This window comes from Actinia tenebrosa, unplaced genomic scaffold (genome assembly GCF_029948245.1).
Source record: "Actinia tenebrosa isolate PJP-AT-01 unplaced genomic scaffold, QUT_ActTen_1.0 PGA_scaffold5__44_contigs__length_20552954, whole genome shotgun sequence".
NCBI lineage: Eukaryota > Metazoa > Cnidaria > Anthozoa > Actiniaria > Actiniidae > Actinia > Actinia tenebrosa.
This window is the reverse complement of record NW_028292582.1, coordinates 15,003,495-15,017,097: the sequence shown is the minus strand read 5'-3', so window position 1 is coordinate 15,017,097 and position 13,603 is coordinate 15,003,495. Positions and strand designations below refer to the sequence as shown.

The 13,603-nt window shown below is 36.4% G+C and overlaps 2 protein-coding genes across 3 annotated transcripts; one reads left to right on the top strand and one right to left on the bottom strand.

Moving 5' to 3' along the window:
- The first annotated feature begins 613 nt into the window (after positions 1-613).
- LOC116299279 (fructose-1,6-bisphosphatase 1) lies at positions 614-4,118 on the top strand. The gene is made up of 7 exons (XM_031707909.2): positions 614-686; positions 978-1,147; positions 1,694-1,949; positions 2,216-2,359; positions 2,777-2,917; positions 3,038-3,157; positions 3,401-4,118. Exons 2-7 carry the CDS (start codon positions 990-992, stop codon positions 3,596-3,598), a joined length of 1,017 nt encoding a protein of 338 aa, XP_031563769.1. The 5' UTR covers positions 614-686; positions 978-989; the 3' UTR covers positions 3,599-4,118.
- A 783-nt stretch (positions 4,119-4,901) lies between these two features.
- Positions 4,902-13,401, bottom strand: LOC116299277 (uncharacterized). Of its 2 annotated transcripts, XM_031707905.2 has the most exons (8): positions 13,247-13,401; positions 13,093-13,163; positions 12,843-12,899; positions 9,590-10,759; positions 9,108-9,188; positions 8,026-8,232; positions 7,611-7,712; positions 4,902-7,046 (listed from the first exon to the last, which is right to left on the bottom strand). In XM_031707905.2, the coding sequence occupies exons 1-8, from the start codon at positions 13,284-13,286 to the stop codon at positions 6,909-6,911; spliced, it is 1,866 nt and encodes a 621-aa protein (XP_031563765.1). In that variant the 5' UTR covers positions 13,287-13,401; the 3' UTR covers positions 4,902-6,908. The 2 variants fall into 2 exon arrangements, with proteins under 2 accessions (XP_031563765.1, XP_031563766.1); XM_031707906.2 differs by lacking the exon at positions 9,108-9,188.
- Positions 13,402-13,603: the final 202 nt, after the last annotated feature.

The following is a 13,603-nucleotide window of genomic DNA, read 5'->3' as shown; positions in this document are numbered from 1 at the left end:
GAGACAAGAACCACAGGCAACCCAAACCCTGTGGTTTCCTAAACACTCCCCCCGCCCATCCCCCCCTCAAATAACATTGCTTTCAAAGTTCATTTTCAAAGAGTCCTTAAAAATTGAAAGTTAATTTGTTATAGTAATGCCATACGATAAATAAAAATACGGGAATAAAAGTTTTCTAAGATTTCCTTTCTAGCAAAAACACAGGAAACCCATTAACAAATTTGACTAAATAGGTGTTACAAATAATTACATTGCAAAAAACGGGGAATATTATATTACTACTGCATTGTTAACCAAAACTTTACAAATATACATACATTTATACATATATGAATTTATTATGTTACTATTTTATTTTAATTTTTTCTATTTTCCACAAGAAAAACGCACGAAATTTGAAGCTATAAAAGGCTAGGTGATTGACTTGCTTCACAAGGGAAAATATTATTGTTGTCCTTCCATTTTTATTTCATTTTTTCATTTTTATCTTATTATTTATCCTATTTTCCCACTAAAAAGGCGTACCAAGGGCGTAGCCACGGAACACTCATTCATTGGCTAGATTCATGAGGGACATAATAGTTGTACACGTTTGAGCCCCGCCCCAGAAGCCACGTTGTTATACTCGACGTTCCTCTTGTTGAACTCAATTTTGACTTAGATTCTTTACCTTAAAAATCTTCCAAGTAAGTCAGTTTTTAACATTTCGTAATACTCAGAGAACAAGAATAGATAGTTTAGATATTTGTGAACCCAGAATAACCAGAAATGTCACTGTGGCGTATTTATTTCTTGTGACATAATAGCATTTCAGCTGGGATTAGATTTACATCTGGGTCAACTATGCACCAATTTTTAAAGCTTATTTTCCATTTTAGACTCAAAAACGTTGACAATTTATGTGGCATATTAATTTTTCATCATTTTTCTGTGCGAATTAAGGTGTTTTAATGTAATACTTTATCTTGTTTTGCTAGTTGTAAGCAAATATGGTCGACACGAACGCAGTTACACTGACTCGCTTCGTGCTCAGTGAACAGCGAAAGGTCGAAGGTGCTACAGGAGACTTGACTCAGCTACTGAATGCAATCATGACTGCAGTTAAGGCTACTTCATCCGCTGTCAGGAAAGCTGGAATCGCAAGACTGTAAGGACTTGTTGCAATAGCATAATTTAAAGTGAAGTACACCTCCTCTCCCCTCTCTTCCCATTTTCTTTTGATATCTCATTTGTTTCCTTTCCTTTATTTTTCTCTTTTTATATTTTATCCTCTTCTCTTCCCGTTCTTTTTCTTTTGCTTATCTTCCCTCCACTTTTCATTTCTTTATTTCATCATTTCATTTTAGTAACCTTCCATGGCTCTACCACCCCCTACAATCTCTGCTTGTTTGTAGAGTTTGTTAGTCTCTCCCTTAATAGACCTCTTTAGCTTGGTCATAATGTTTTGCCCATATTTTTAGACCATGTGTCATTCCCAAGAGTATTATTTCTTTGTTTATTGATTGCACATGAGACGACACACAAATATGGCTACTGACTCAAACAAAGAATCTTATTCTCAAAAGAATGACATTTGGTCTGATATGGCAAAATTTTCATTCAAGCTAAAGAGGTCTATTTCAGGCTTTTTCTTCAGTTAACTTTTAAATGGTATTAGTAAATAATATTTTAAGGAATTTTATTTCCATTCTAGATATGGAATTGCTGGAGATACCAACGTCTCAGGAGATGCCCAGCAGAAGTTAGACGTGATGGCTAATGAATTGTTCATAAATATGTTAAAATCTTCTTATACGACATGCCTACTTGTATCAGAGGAGAATGAGACAGTCATTGAAGTAGAGACTGAGAAACAAGGCAAATATGTAGTGTGGTTTGACCCTCTAGATGGCTCATCAAATATCGACTGTCTTGCATCTATTGGGAGTATCTTTGGAATAGCTAAAAAGGTATGGTCAAATAGCAATATGTAATGTATAATAATATGTCATTTCATAATATTAATTATTACCTATCATCGCACACTTTTGAAAATACAGCCAATCACAATGCAGGAAATCTGTTCTACAAACGATAAACATTATTTTAGATAGGATTGATGCAACTGAAAGTGCTCGCACATGCAATGTGGTCTCATAAAGCATGCGCTCCAAACCAATCAGAACACAATATTTATAACAGTTATTTTATAAATATATATTTTACTTGATTACAGCTCTCAGATAATGGCCCTCCCTCACAGAAAGATGGTCTACAACCAGGCAAAAATATGGTGGCTGCTGGCTATGCTTTGTTTGGTAGTGCGACTGTTGTTGTCCTGTCTACAGGTCATGGAGTGAACTGCTTTACATTGGATCCCGTAAGTGAAATTTCATATCGGTCAATTTACATTAGTTCTTGCTATACCTTGCTCTTGTTCTTGTCCTTGTTCCTGGAGGCAGTTGGTGATTGATACTAAGAATGGCTGCAAATGAGACTAACCTTCAAACAAATCTAACTCCAATGGAGGTCCAAAAACAACCCTACCACCCTCCCCTGGGGAGTTAAGATTAGACATACCCACTAACCTTAGGAATTTCTGTGAACAAATAATCAGAAAATTGGTTGTACTTATACTAAGAATGGCTGAAAATTAGACTAACAAAAAGAACTCCACCACCCTCCCCTGGGGGGTTAAGATTAGACATACCCCACTACCCTTAGGAAATTCTGTGTACAAAGTATCAGAAAATTGGTTGTATTTTGATGTTTGTTCTTTGATGTTGTTTTATTCCAGTCAATTGGAGAGTTTGTATTGACAAATCCAAACATCAAAATGAAGCCTAGAGGCAAGCTTATCTACAGCGTCAATGAAGGCAATCAAGCCTACTTCTTTGAACCAATGAAAAAATACCTAGAAATGATCAAAAACCCTACAGTAAGTTCACCTCTGTTTGATTGCTTGTTGTTTGTTTGTTCTCTTATTGGCTGACCAGTATATGGTGGTGATTATCGATAAACTCAGCATATGTGATATTGACTTGTTGTTTTCTGTTAGGATTCAAGAGGGCCGTATGCATCTCGTTATGTTGGTTCTATGGTGTCAGACTTGCATAGAACCCTTGTGTATGGTGGAATCTTTATGTACCCTCCCAATACCAAGAGTCCCAAAGGAAAGGTAAGATAATATATAATTGATCCCTGAAATCATGCTATTGAGGTTGTTTCAGGGTTTAATCTGTGCCCTGACTTTGACCACGCAGCCCAGAGGTTGTTTCAGGGTTTAATCTGTGCCCTGACTTTGACCACGCAGCCCAGAGGTTGTTTCAGGGTTTAATCTGTGCTCTGACTTTGACCATGCAGCCCAGAGGTTATTTCAGGGTTTTTTATAACCTTTTATATCATTTTTTCTCTTTATCAGCTTCGTCTGTTATATGAATGTAATCCAATGGCTTACATCATCACCCAAGCTGGCGGCATGGCCACCGATGGCATACAGAACATCCTAGATATTATTCCCACATCTCTTCATCAGAGATCACCAATTTTCATTGGATCCTCTGAGGATGTCAAGGACTACTTAAAATGTGTAGAGGAGTGTAACAAGGAACAAAAATAATTTTTTGGGGGACATTAGGAATTGATTGTTTTTGTTAATAGGGATTTAATTTTGTAAACTGTACAGCACTCGTTTTTGAAGCCCAGCCAAAAATGAAATTTCTAAAGAATTCATAGTACCAGTCAGTATATTTATAAAAATATAACTTGCCCCCATTTTCATAAACATGTGAACTCTGTGTTTCCAAGATGCACGCTGAAATTTGTTTTTTCAATGCCACCAGTTAAAAAATATGAAAGGTACGGAGTGATAAGGTATGTTTTAATTGACAGCATCGGAAAAAAAAATTTCAGCATGCGCCAGCTCGCAGCTACATGTACCGAGTTCGCATGTTTATGAAAATGGTGGTAGAGGCAGTAATATTCTTTGTGGCCAGCCAACAAGTGTAGAGTTGCTCAACAACCAGCCAACTGGGACATGTCAACCTGCTAGTATTAAAGGACACAATTACTGACTAAAGCTTAAACTTCTTAGTAATGAATTGTAGGGTAGTAAATGAATAAAAAATTATTTTATATCAGTTGTATGTATGTATCAGTACGGTATGTAGATTTTAAATTTTTTGAGGCTAAAACTTGAAAGTTTAATCTATGTCCTCTTATTTACCATGATATGACGTCAACAGTTGGTCAAAATGGAGCCTTGTCGTGGTAAAAATCTGTGTGGAATGATGCAAAATTAAGACAGGGTTCGTACTGAGGTAACGACTTAAAATTCAAGGACTATTCAAGGAGTATACAAGGACCCAAAAATGAATTTTCAAGGAGTATGTCCAGCTAACTATGCCAAGGTTTTACATGGTGGTTGCACATGGCCAACTTTCAGATTTTCCAATATTTCCAAAGAGATCTATTTAAGAACCATGCAAGTAATGATCAAAGCAAAAATCCAAGGAGTTTTTAAAAAGTTTCGCTAACATTGTGAAATTCAAGAGCTTTTCAAGTGCCCTTGAAAACCTGAAATAAATTCAAGGAGTTTTCAAGGAGTTTAAGGAGTAGCATGAATCCTGTTAAGAGGAAAGGTAGGAAAAATGGAAAAAATTTCTTTGATGTAGCTCAGGGATGTTTTTTTTTCTATGAAGGATGATAGTTTGATTTAGTAAGGTTGCAGAGCTAAAATTAAAGGCCAGTTACTGGACAATGTCCAACCAGGATACTGGTCATTTTGACCAGTAACGTTATGCCAGAAACTTGTGATTCAACTGATGAATATTCTGCGCAAGACAAGAAATGATGTCAAGATGACACCCAGCAATCTACCTTTCCTGAAATTGTTTGGATGATCACGGAACGATGGTTTGAAGTTGAAACTGAACTTGTTTCTTTTATTCAACCTCATCCAACCTCCACTTGAAACCATTATGACCAGTCAAGTGAATAGGCCATTTCACGGATCCCGTTACTCAACCTCAGCCTCGTCAGCGTGTAATTATTCTTTAGAATTTGACTACAGTCCGCAGTAATGAAAGGAATTTACACATCAACAAACAATTGAAACACTTAAGAATTTCACAGGTTGTAGGCAATTTCTAAAGAATATATTACACGCTGACGAGGCTGAGGTTGAGCCGTGGGATCTGTGAAATGGTCTATTCAGGAAAGGTCTTATAGATAAAGGATAATATCAAATTAATTATCTTTGATCAAAACTATTATTCTTTCTTTATGATGCTACAATCACAACAAAAATTAAAATTTCTGTACATAATATAATATCTAGTAAATATTTGAAACATACTTTATACATTATAATCAATTTTTGTGATAAAATTTTCATTATTTTTAATGCTGAACAAAAAAAGCCAAAAATAAAAGTTAAAAAAAAATTGCAGATTTTGTTACAAAACCATTTCTAAAGAAAATTTTATATTTTGATATTTCTTTAGAAAATTTTCATTTTACCCCTAACTGTATAATAATAATAATTTTAGGGGTAGTCTAGATCAGTAGTAGTTTAAATCCATAATATATACCTATAGGTTTAGCTTAGGGCTTTGAAAGCATAACGACAATAATAGAGAGTTTTGCATTAGTGCGAAACGTACATACCGACTTACATTAACGGTACTTATGCCGTAGAAATGCCTTACCATTAATGTTTTCTTGAGCATTACCCAATCTTAACACAGTTTCATTGCAGCTTTAGTACTAGTACAGTAAAAATAGCAAGTTTGCTCTCTACTTGGCAAGACTTTCCTTTGAAACAAGCCTCTATTGAAACTATAGTTAGGTTAACACCTTCTTTGAAGAATAATATGACCAGGCCAAACAAAAAAATAAGTGTTTCCATTTGCATGAGAAAAATAATTGGGGTTGGTAGGTCAGATTTTTTTTACTGATACAACAGTGGAAATGAGCTTTTTGGGAACCCTGTGGTGCATTTGTGAATGAAAAAATATTAGGGTCGGAAAAAATCGGCGAGAAAATTAGGGTTGGTTGTGCAACATGAAACACACTTTTTTTTTTTTTTGGCCCCACCAAGTTATAAAATTTAATACTTTAATCGCAGTCACTGTCAATGTTATGATGCACCTCACTAATGATGAAGAGTGCTTGACTTTTGGATTGTCTAAAATTTCATTGATATCCCTCAGTAAGTAAACATGATTTTTATTTTGGTGGACAAAAACTCTTGACTCTCAGTTTATTATGGCCTGAAACTCACAGATCAAATTGAAATTCAGCAAATTAGGTTTTGAGAAGGGAGCAAAGCCAGAAAACTAGAAAAGCTAGAGAACAGTAACAAACTCTAAATAGACCCTAAAACATGAGGGCTTAAAGAAATACCCTTGAAGCACAGGACAGAACAAACAAACAACTCTAATCACATGATGGCAAACCTGAGATTTGAGCCCATAACCACTAGAGGCACTACCTCTACTTCTCTTTGGGAGAATGATACAAAGGATTGCTTAAAGTACTGGCTATGCATAGAGGGGCATGTGAGGATTTTTGAATTTGGAAAATTTTAGACATGGTTTTTCAGATCTTTTTTTTTTTTTTTTGAGAATTCATTTAGAAGTGGGGATTTTCAACTTTTTTAAATGGTTTTCTATTTTCTTTGCAGATTCTCAGTTTGTTGGATTTTCCCCTCAAAAATAAATAAAACGGTTCTTGTTTCTTTGAGGTAATAGTCATTGGCTAACCACAAGTGGCCCTCGTTCTATGATCGAATTTCTGTGGAGTGCAATTTTGAGCACCCCCACCACGCTCCCTCCCCACATCGCCCTCCATATACACAAACTAGCAATATAATTTGAACAAAATTTGCTTCTCAATAAATTAATTCCGCTTGATAATTAAACTATTCATTAGGAGGCAGAGATTGAGGTCAGAAAGTCTAATGCCTTATCATGATCGTTATCAGCTGCTTTCAATGCTTCTTGGATGTATGGCTCTTCAAATCCCAGCTGCTTGAAACTTTCAGACAGTTTAAGGAATTCCAGTGCCTAAAGAAGAAACAAAACAAGAAAATTCAAAATCTGAAGTTAATGCTAACAGTTAAATATAGCATACTGTATTTCCTGGAACTACACACTATACCCTCATTAGACCCTCCCCACCCCTGGGAAATTCTAATCTCCACTGTAGGGGAGGTATGGATATTTTCTGGAACTACACACTATACCCTCATTAGGCCCCAACCCACCCCTGGGAAATTCTAATCTCCACTGCAGGGGAGGTATGGATATTTTCTGGAAGTACACACTATACCCTTCTCAGACCCTCCCCACTCCTTGGAAATTCCAATCTCCACTGCAGGGGAGGTATGGATATTTTCTGGAACTTCACAAAATACCCTCCTCAGACCCTCCCCACCCCTTGGAAATTTCATACCCCCTCCATGGGGTAGGTGTGGATATTTTCTGAAACTATGTAAAATACCACCTGCAGTCTGACCTTCCCAACCTCTCAGAAAACTCTCCATGGAGGAGACAAAATTTTCCAGAATGAATAGACAAGACAATTGATAATTACAATCGATAATTAATTTACAAAATAATAATATTCACCTTTTTCTCATCATCATCAAAAAGACTAAGTGCTATTTCTACATCATCATCAGGAAATCCCTCCTCAGTGAGTTTCTCTACGATGACCAAGAAATCTATCACCTGTGTTAAATATACCAGACTTAATATGTTTAAAAAATGTGAAAGGAAATCATCTACTGGATGTGAAGAACATTCAACTATTCCTCTCATCCTAACAAGGCTCGAAATAAAAGCCAAATGGCAGGCCAATGACCAGGTTAGGCAGACAACAATAATGATCAACTGCCTAATGGATAATAAAATGATAGGGAAAATTTACTGGACTGGTAGGGCATATTTTTTTCCCTATTATGTGCCCTGTCGAACCACGTCCTTGAAGTGCCCTTGTGGTTCCACAGGGATCCCACCCCATCATTACTGTCAACACACTCACCTCTTTATCCTTCTCACCAAGTCTCTGTACTGCCCTTGCAATTCTCGGCATAGGAAAGCCCATGATTCCAATGTAATCAACAAAGCGTTTCTCAGACTCTGTTAATACTGGTGTGGGATCTGGTAACGTTGACTGTGAACTAGGTTGTGGTGGGGGGCTAGAGCTAGGAATGGGTGGTAGGGGAGTAGAATGACGCCTTGAGCTATCCTATAACAATAAGAATGTTTGAATAAGTAACACTAATATAGACTGAAGGAAAGAGTTAATATGTTTCAAGGTGGATGTGTTTTTAAAGGACTTTCATAACATCTCTTGTCCTTGTCACTCCAAGATATTGAAAGTATTGAGGGAGGGGAGGGTCATTGAAGTCCCACAGAAAACTCCAACCCCCCTTCCCCCTCCCTAGGATATAAGTTATATCCTACTAGTGGTGAAAAGTGCTGGCTTTGAAAACCAAAACATTAATTAAATTTAACTTTAATTCAAAACTTGTTTGCACCTATACATTTGACCTACTAGTTGGATTTGACTAAAACAATTAGTCCTTTCACCCTTGTGGTCTATGAATCAATCGGTTTTTGGCCTCATGGACTATTGACTCAACGCCCATTCCGAATCAAGGACTAATAATTGCTAAATAGAACACATTCACCATCATATTGTGTTCTTGTTGCTACATTACTCTGTTTTCTAAATTTATCTACTAATTTGGATGGCTTTTTTTGGTCATTTGAGGATGCAGCATGGACGAGTGGTCATAGCATCGGTTTCACAATCTGGTGGTGCCTGGTTTGAGTCCTGCTGTAGCCACTAGCTGAGACCGTATTTGTCCTGATTTCTGATTAGTTCATGCTTCCAAATAGCCAACTGGTTTGCCTCCTTGCCAGTTGGGATTCTTAACACACTTTAGGTTTCTTTGATCATTCATTTCAGTTTATTAATTTGTGGACTACACTGTAAAGTAGCGGTCAGCTGTGTGTACTTTCCACATTAAATAAGGTTATTTTATTTCCCTTATTGAAAACTACTTCAAAATGGAAAAGAGAATTCAAGGTTTTCTGGTGCTAAGATGGTCATCTCACCTCTTTGGACTTATTTCTCCTTTGTGCAGGTTGTCTTTTTATTAATGAATGTTTTGGTGATGAATTGGATTCAACATCAGGCTTGAATCAACCAAATAAATGATAAAAAAAAAATGAAAACAAAAAGCAAAAACAAAATCAAATGAAATGATAATCAAAATGAAATAAATTATAAATAGAAAATCAATAGTAAACAGGTGAAATAAATAAATAATGAATAAATAAATGGATGAACAAGTGAACAAACAGGATCAATAGATGGATGGATGGATGCTTGTATGCGTGGTCGGACGGACAGAGAAACAGACAGACAGGTGCGTGGATGGATGAATGGATGGACGGACGGACAGATGGACGGATGGATTGATGCAAAGACCTTTCCCTCCAAACATTATATAAATTATCATTCCCTCTGCAATATGACCCACCCTTTATCCACCAACCTACCCACATCCCACACTAACTATATACAATCCTTTTACCTTGCTTTGTGAAGTTTGAGAAGATCTTGCCATATCCTGACCACTACTTCCAGAAACTGGTATCACTTCAGTATTTTCAAGATATGATGAAGAAACACCAACGTTGACGGCATTTTGACTATTGCTTCCTACATTGTCAATACTACTAGGTTCAATTTTGCGACCTGAAAGTCGTGGAGGTATTGGGGGAGGTTTCCTCAAAGGTGGGAGTCTAATGTTTGATGGCTCTTGGATGTTCCCTCCAGCCATAGGATATGCAGTCTGACTACCACTGATTAACGATGATGGGGTAGTGCTTATTGGAGGTAATGACGAAGGTAATGAAACTTGCAAAACTGGGACAGAACTGTTAACATCTACCAAAACTGGATTATTTTGTTGCACAGTTGGTGACGAAAAAGAATTATTCTGCACACCATGTAAATAACTAAAAGGTCGAGAAGGTATTCCATACCCCATGGTAGGAACAGCACTGGGTAGTGAAAATTGTCCATTCTGAAGAGTGGGTGGTGAGACACTCCTCGGGTTTACGACGTTATCATTAACATTTTCTCCACTTGAAATATCAACTAACTGATTGCTTGCAAGATCAGGTACAGATTTAGATAGTTTTGAATTAATATTAGCCTTGATTGGCTGAGAAACGGAGCTATCTTTAGGGGTCTGACTTACGAGGTAGTTAAACGGCTGTGAAGGCTGTCTTGAAGAACCCTGCTCAGAGCTTGCGACTGTTGTAGGGCCCTTGGTTGAAGATACAGCAACAGTTTGAGCTCCTTCTGCAAGTGATGCCTGCGAACTTGATTGAAGGACACTTTTCAACTCATCTAAATCATTTATAGTCTGAAGTTCAACAAGCTCAAATGGATTTGAGTCCTGTGCTTCAAAGTCTGACAGATCAAAAGGATTCTTTCCCAAGCTTTCATTTCTTTTATGTCCCACTGTCGTGCAAGTTGTTGGTTGTAAAATATCAGTTCCTACTGTTGAGAATATTTCCTGTCCTGTTGAAATAGAAATGTTCCTGGTCGAAGAACTGGTAGTGGCTGAAACAGTTTCTTCAGCAAGGGCTGCGGCATCTTGTCTTGCCTCTTCTTCTTCTTCCTTTTGTTGTAATTGTTTTGCTTTTAATTCTTCCACTTTTGATATGATTTCATTTTCCAATGCAAAATCATACTGAAAAAATAATTTGAATATCAACATTTTAGTTGGTTTGAGCATTCAGAGTATTGGGTAAGTTTAATGCCTGGACCAACACTCAGGGTTTAATAACTGAGGGAAAAGCTGTCTTTGTAATAATATCTACAAATGGTTAGAATTTCAAGTGGCTTGGATGATCATTTTACATGTAAATGGAAGTCCTGTCTCTCCATACTTCATCAACACTAGAAGAAGTGCTAAGGCTTTAATGAAATCCTGACAGTGACTGAGCAAACACAGTCTCTACACTTCATACTAACCACCTCTCATGATTGAAATTCACAACTTAATGTAATGCGCAAATAGAAAGGATGCTATATAAATCATAAATAATGATGATTAAATCATTGTCATTGAAAAGGAAAAAGATGTGTTAGGAGGAAAACATGCAAAGCTCTAATTGGCCACTTTAGAAACGAGTGAAGGACTGGGAACAAGTATAGAGAAGGTATTGATAATTAATCTTATTAAATATTTCCATGACGAGAAAGAGTACATTAAGATTAACGGGTTTCTGCAGTTTGGCTTCTATTGGCTAAGTAACAGCTAAATCATAAGCATGATCAAAAACATCATCAAAAATTATATACAAAAAAACATATATTTACTAGGGACAAGGGTCCCCAGTCACCATTTATTTCTAAATCATAAGCAATCAAAAACATCATCAAAAATTATATACAAAAAAACATATATTTACTAGGGACAAGGGTCCCCAGTCACCATTTATTTCTTTGTAATTTTTGAGATGTTTGGGAGGTTGCTATGCAAAAGGGGTGAATCCCAAAATCTTGAAACTCCAGAAATTTACTTAATTTTGATGTACTCTTTCTTGTTAAGGTGTTTATTTTTTAACTAGGTTAATAGACCCTTTTCGAGTTCCAAATTACCACTGTGTTTCTTGATTACACACCGCTGTGTTTCTTGATTACACATTATAAAATAATTGGGACACTACGCACGCTATGATTGGTTGAAAAGCATGTTTGATGGGAGTATCAAAACACGCTATAGTCATTATAGCGCGCGCGAGTATTGCAACTGGCAGATTTTAATCTATCTCGCGCGCTCATTGGTCAGTTGGAATAAGACGGCAGGTAGGGAGAATTTACTTATACTTTGCTTTTTTTCGATCTTTTCGCGTGTTTGTTATTTTATAAAACAAATCAAAAACAGTTTTCCGTGTTTGATGCTCTGATCAAAACACTTGGGATGTTGGGAGAACACTTGAGAAGCTGGAAACCACTCCGCTACGCGTCATGGTTTCCTATGCTCCTCTCGTGTTCTCTCAACATCCCACGTGTTTTGATCAGAGTATCAAACATGGAAAACTGTTTTTGATCTGTTAACTCATTTACTCAGGCTTAGCCTCGAATCAGTGTCTGATTACTCGCAAATACCAACGGTAAAGTAAAGAATGCATAACATCAACAATACGAACACTTTGAAACTTGATGGACCTTGACTGGAACACGTGAATATTCTACACAAAATCGAGGCTAAGCCTGAGTAAATGAGTCTGTAATCAAGAAACACAGCGGTAATTTGGAACTCGAAAAGGGTCTATTCTAAAAACTCGTACCCAGTCCTCAACTCGTTTCTAAAGTGGGCAATAAACCAGTGGCCTTGCTTTGCGATCTAATAAACCGTTTTCTCCAGGTTGCGCGCGCATTGAACTTGACTGCCCACAAAATTGAAAAATGTGAATTCAGTAAAATTGAGAGAAGCCAGGTATATATTTAAAGAGGAGAATAATCAATTTTATGAATTCTTATCAAAAACATTCATAGCAATGCAGGATAATTCTCATTATAAAGCTCCTGTTCTGGTATCGTGGCCCGTCAAGTCCCTTAAATTTGGGTGTGCATGCAACCTTGAGAAAACGAAAATTCTAATTATTTCACAAGAATTGTCTAAATAATTATAAGAGTGAGTAAGCTATCCCAAAAAAGGATAAAATTATTAATTGAAAAAATAGTGAAAAAATGAGTAAGTTAAACCTCTATTTTTGAAGCATAATATATCATACAGAATAATATATTTTTTTAAATGTACTCACAGTCAAATTTAGAACCTCTGATGGATCGTTCTGTTGAAATCCAACAGGCAAAGCAACCTAAAATTGATAAAATATGTAAAAAACATATGCTTTTAGAGCAGCTGTCAAATGATAAAATGCTTCCTTAAATCTTTACGTCGAAGTCCAGGTGAAGGAACGATGGGAAGGAAGCAGGGGCGAATCGTTCATAGAAATTTGTACCTCAAAAAGCACTGAATATTATATATTTTTTAATCATATAAAGAAATACCTTTCTAGGAGGCTGAAAATTTTGTCCTATTTTGACTTCAACGCCATCTAAAGCTCCTAAATCGCTATAATCTGATGAAAAGTGGAGGAAAATTATTATATAAGAAGGAATATAAAAACACTCAAAATTGTCCGCGGAGATTTTTGGTACTTACGGCTACCGCATTTGCGAAAAGTCTTATGTTTGAAGTCCATTAGATGTTTAATTTCTCGTCTGAGGCATTGGAATAAGGAAAGGAAGATGTAAAGGTCTAAAAATAGTGCTTTGAAAGCAGAATTTTTGCTTATTCACTCGAGTTAGTCGTCCATATTGAATACTATTGGTCAATGATGTCATTTCTCAATAGATACCAAACCCCTACAACACAGGTAACCCAGCCCAAGGTATATATTTCTGGCTTGTTTAAAAATAATAAATCGTTTTAGGATTTATTTGCCAGCTAAACAACAAAACAAAACTCATAAATGCTTTATCACTTCTATATTTTGTACATTTAAGCTATGTTTATATT

Excerpts from the sequence above, each read along its gene's own strand:
- LOC116299279 (XM_031707909.2), top strand. The coding sequence starts at position 990 with ATGGTCGACACGAACGCAGTTACACTGACTCGCTTCGTGCTCAGTGAA. Across the intron at positions 1,148-1,693 it reads AAAGCTGGAATCGCAAGACT|ATATGGAATTGCTGGAGATA; the intron begins GTAAGGACTTGT and ends TTTCCATTCTAG. Across the intron at positions 2,360-2,776 it reads ACTGCTTTACATTGGATCCC|TCAATTGGAGAGTTTGTATT; the intron begins GTAAGTGAAATT and ends GTTTTATTCCAG.
- LOC116299277 (XM_031707905.2), bottom strand. The coding sequence starts at position 13,286 with ATGGACTTCAAACATAAGACTTTTCGCAAATGCGGTAGCC. Across the intron at positions 12,900-13,092 it reads ATTTTCAGCCTCCTAGAAAG|GTTGCTTTGCCTGTTGGATT; the intron begins GTATTTCTTTAT and ends TATCAATTTTAG. Across the intron at positions 7,713-8,025 it reads TTGGTGAGAAGGATAAAGAG|GTGATAGATTTCTTGGTCAT; the intron begins GTGAGTGTGTTG and ends TATTTAACACAG.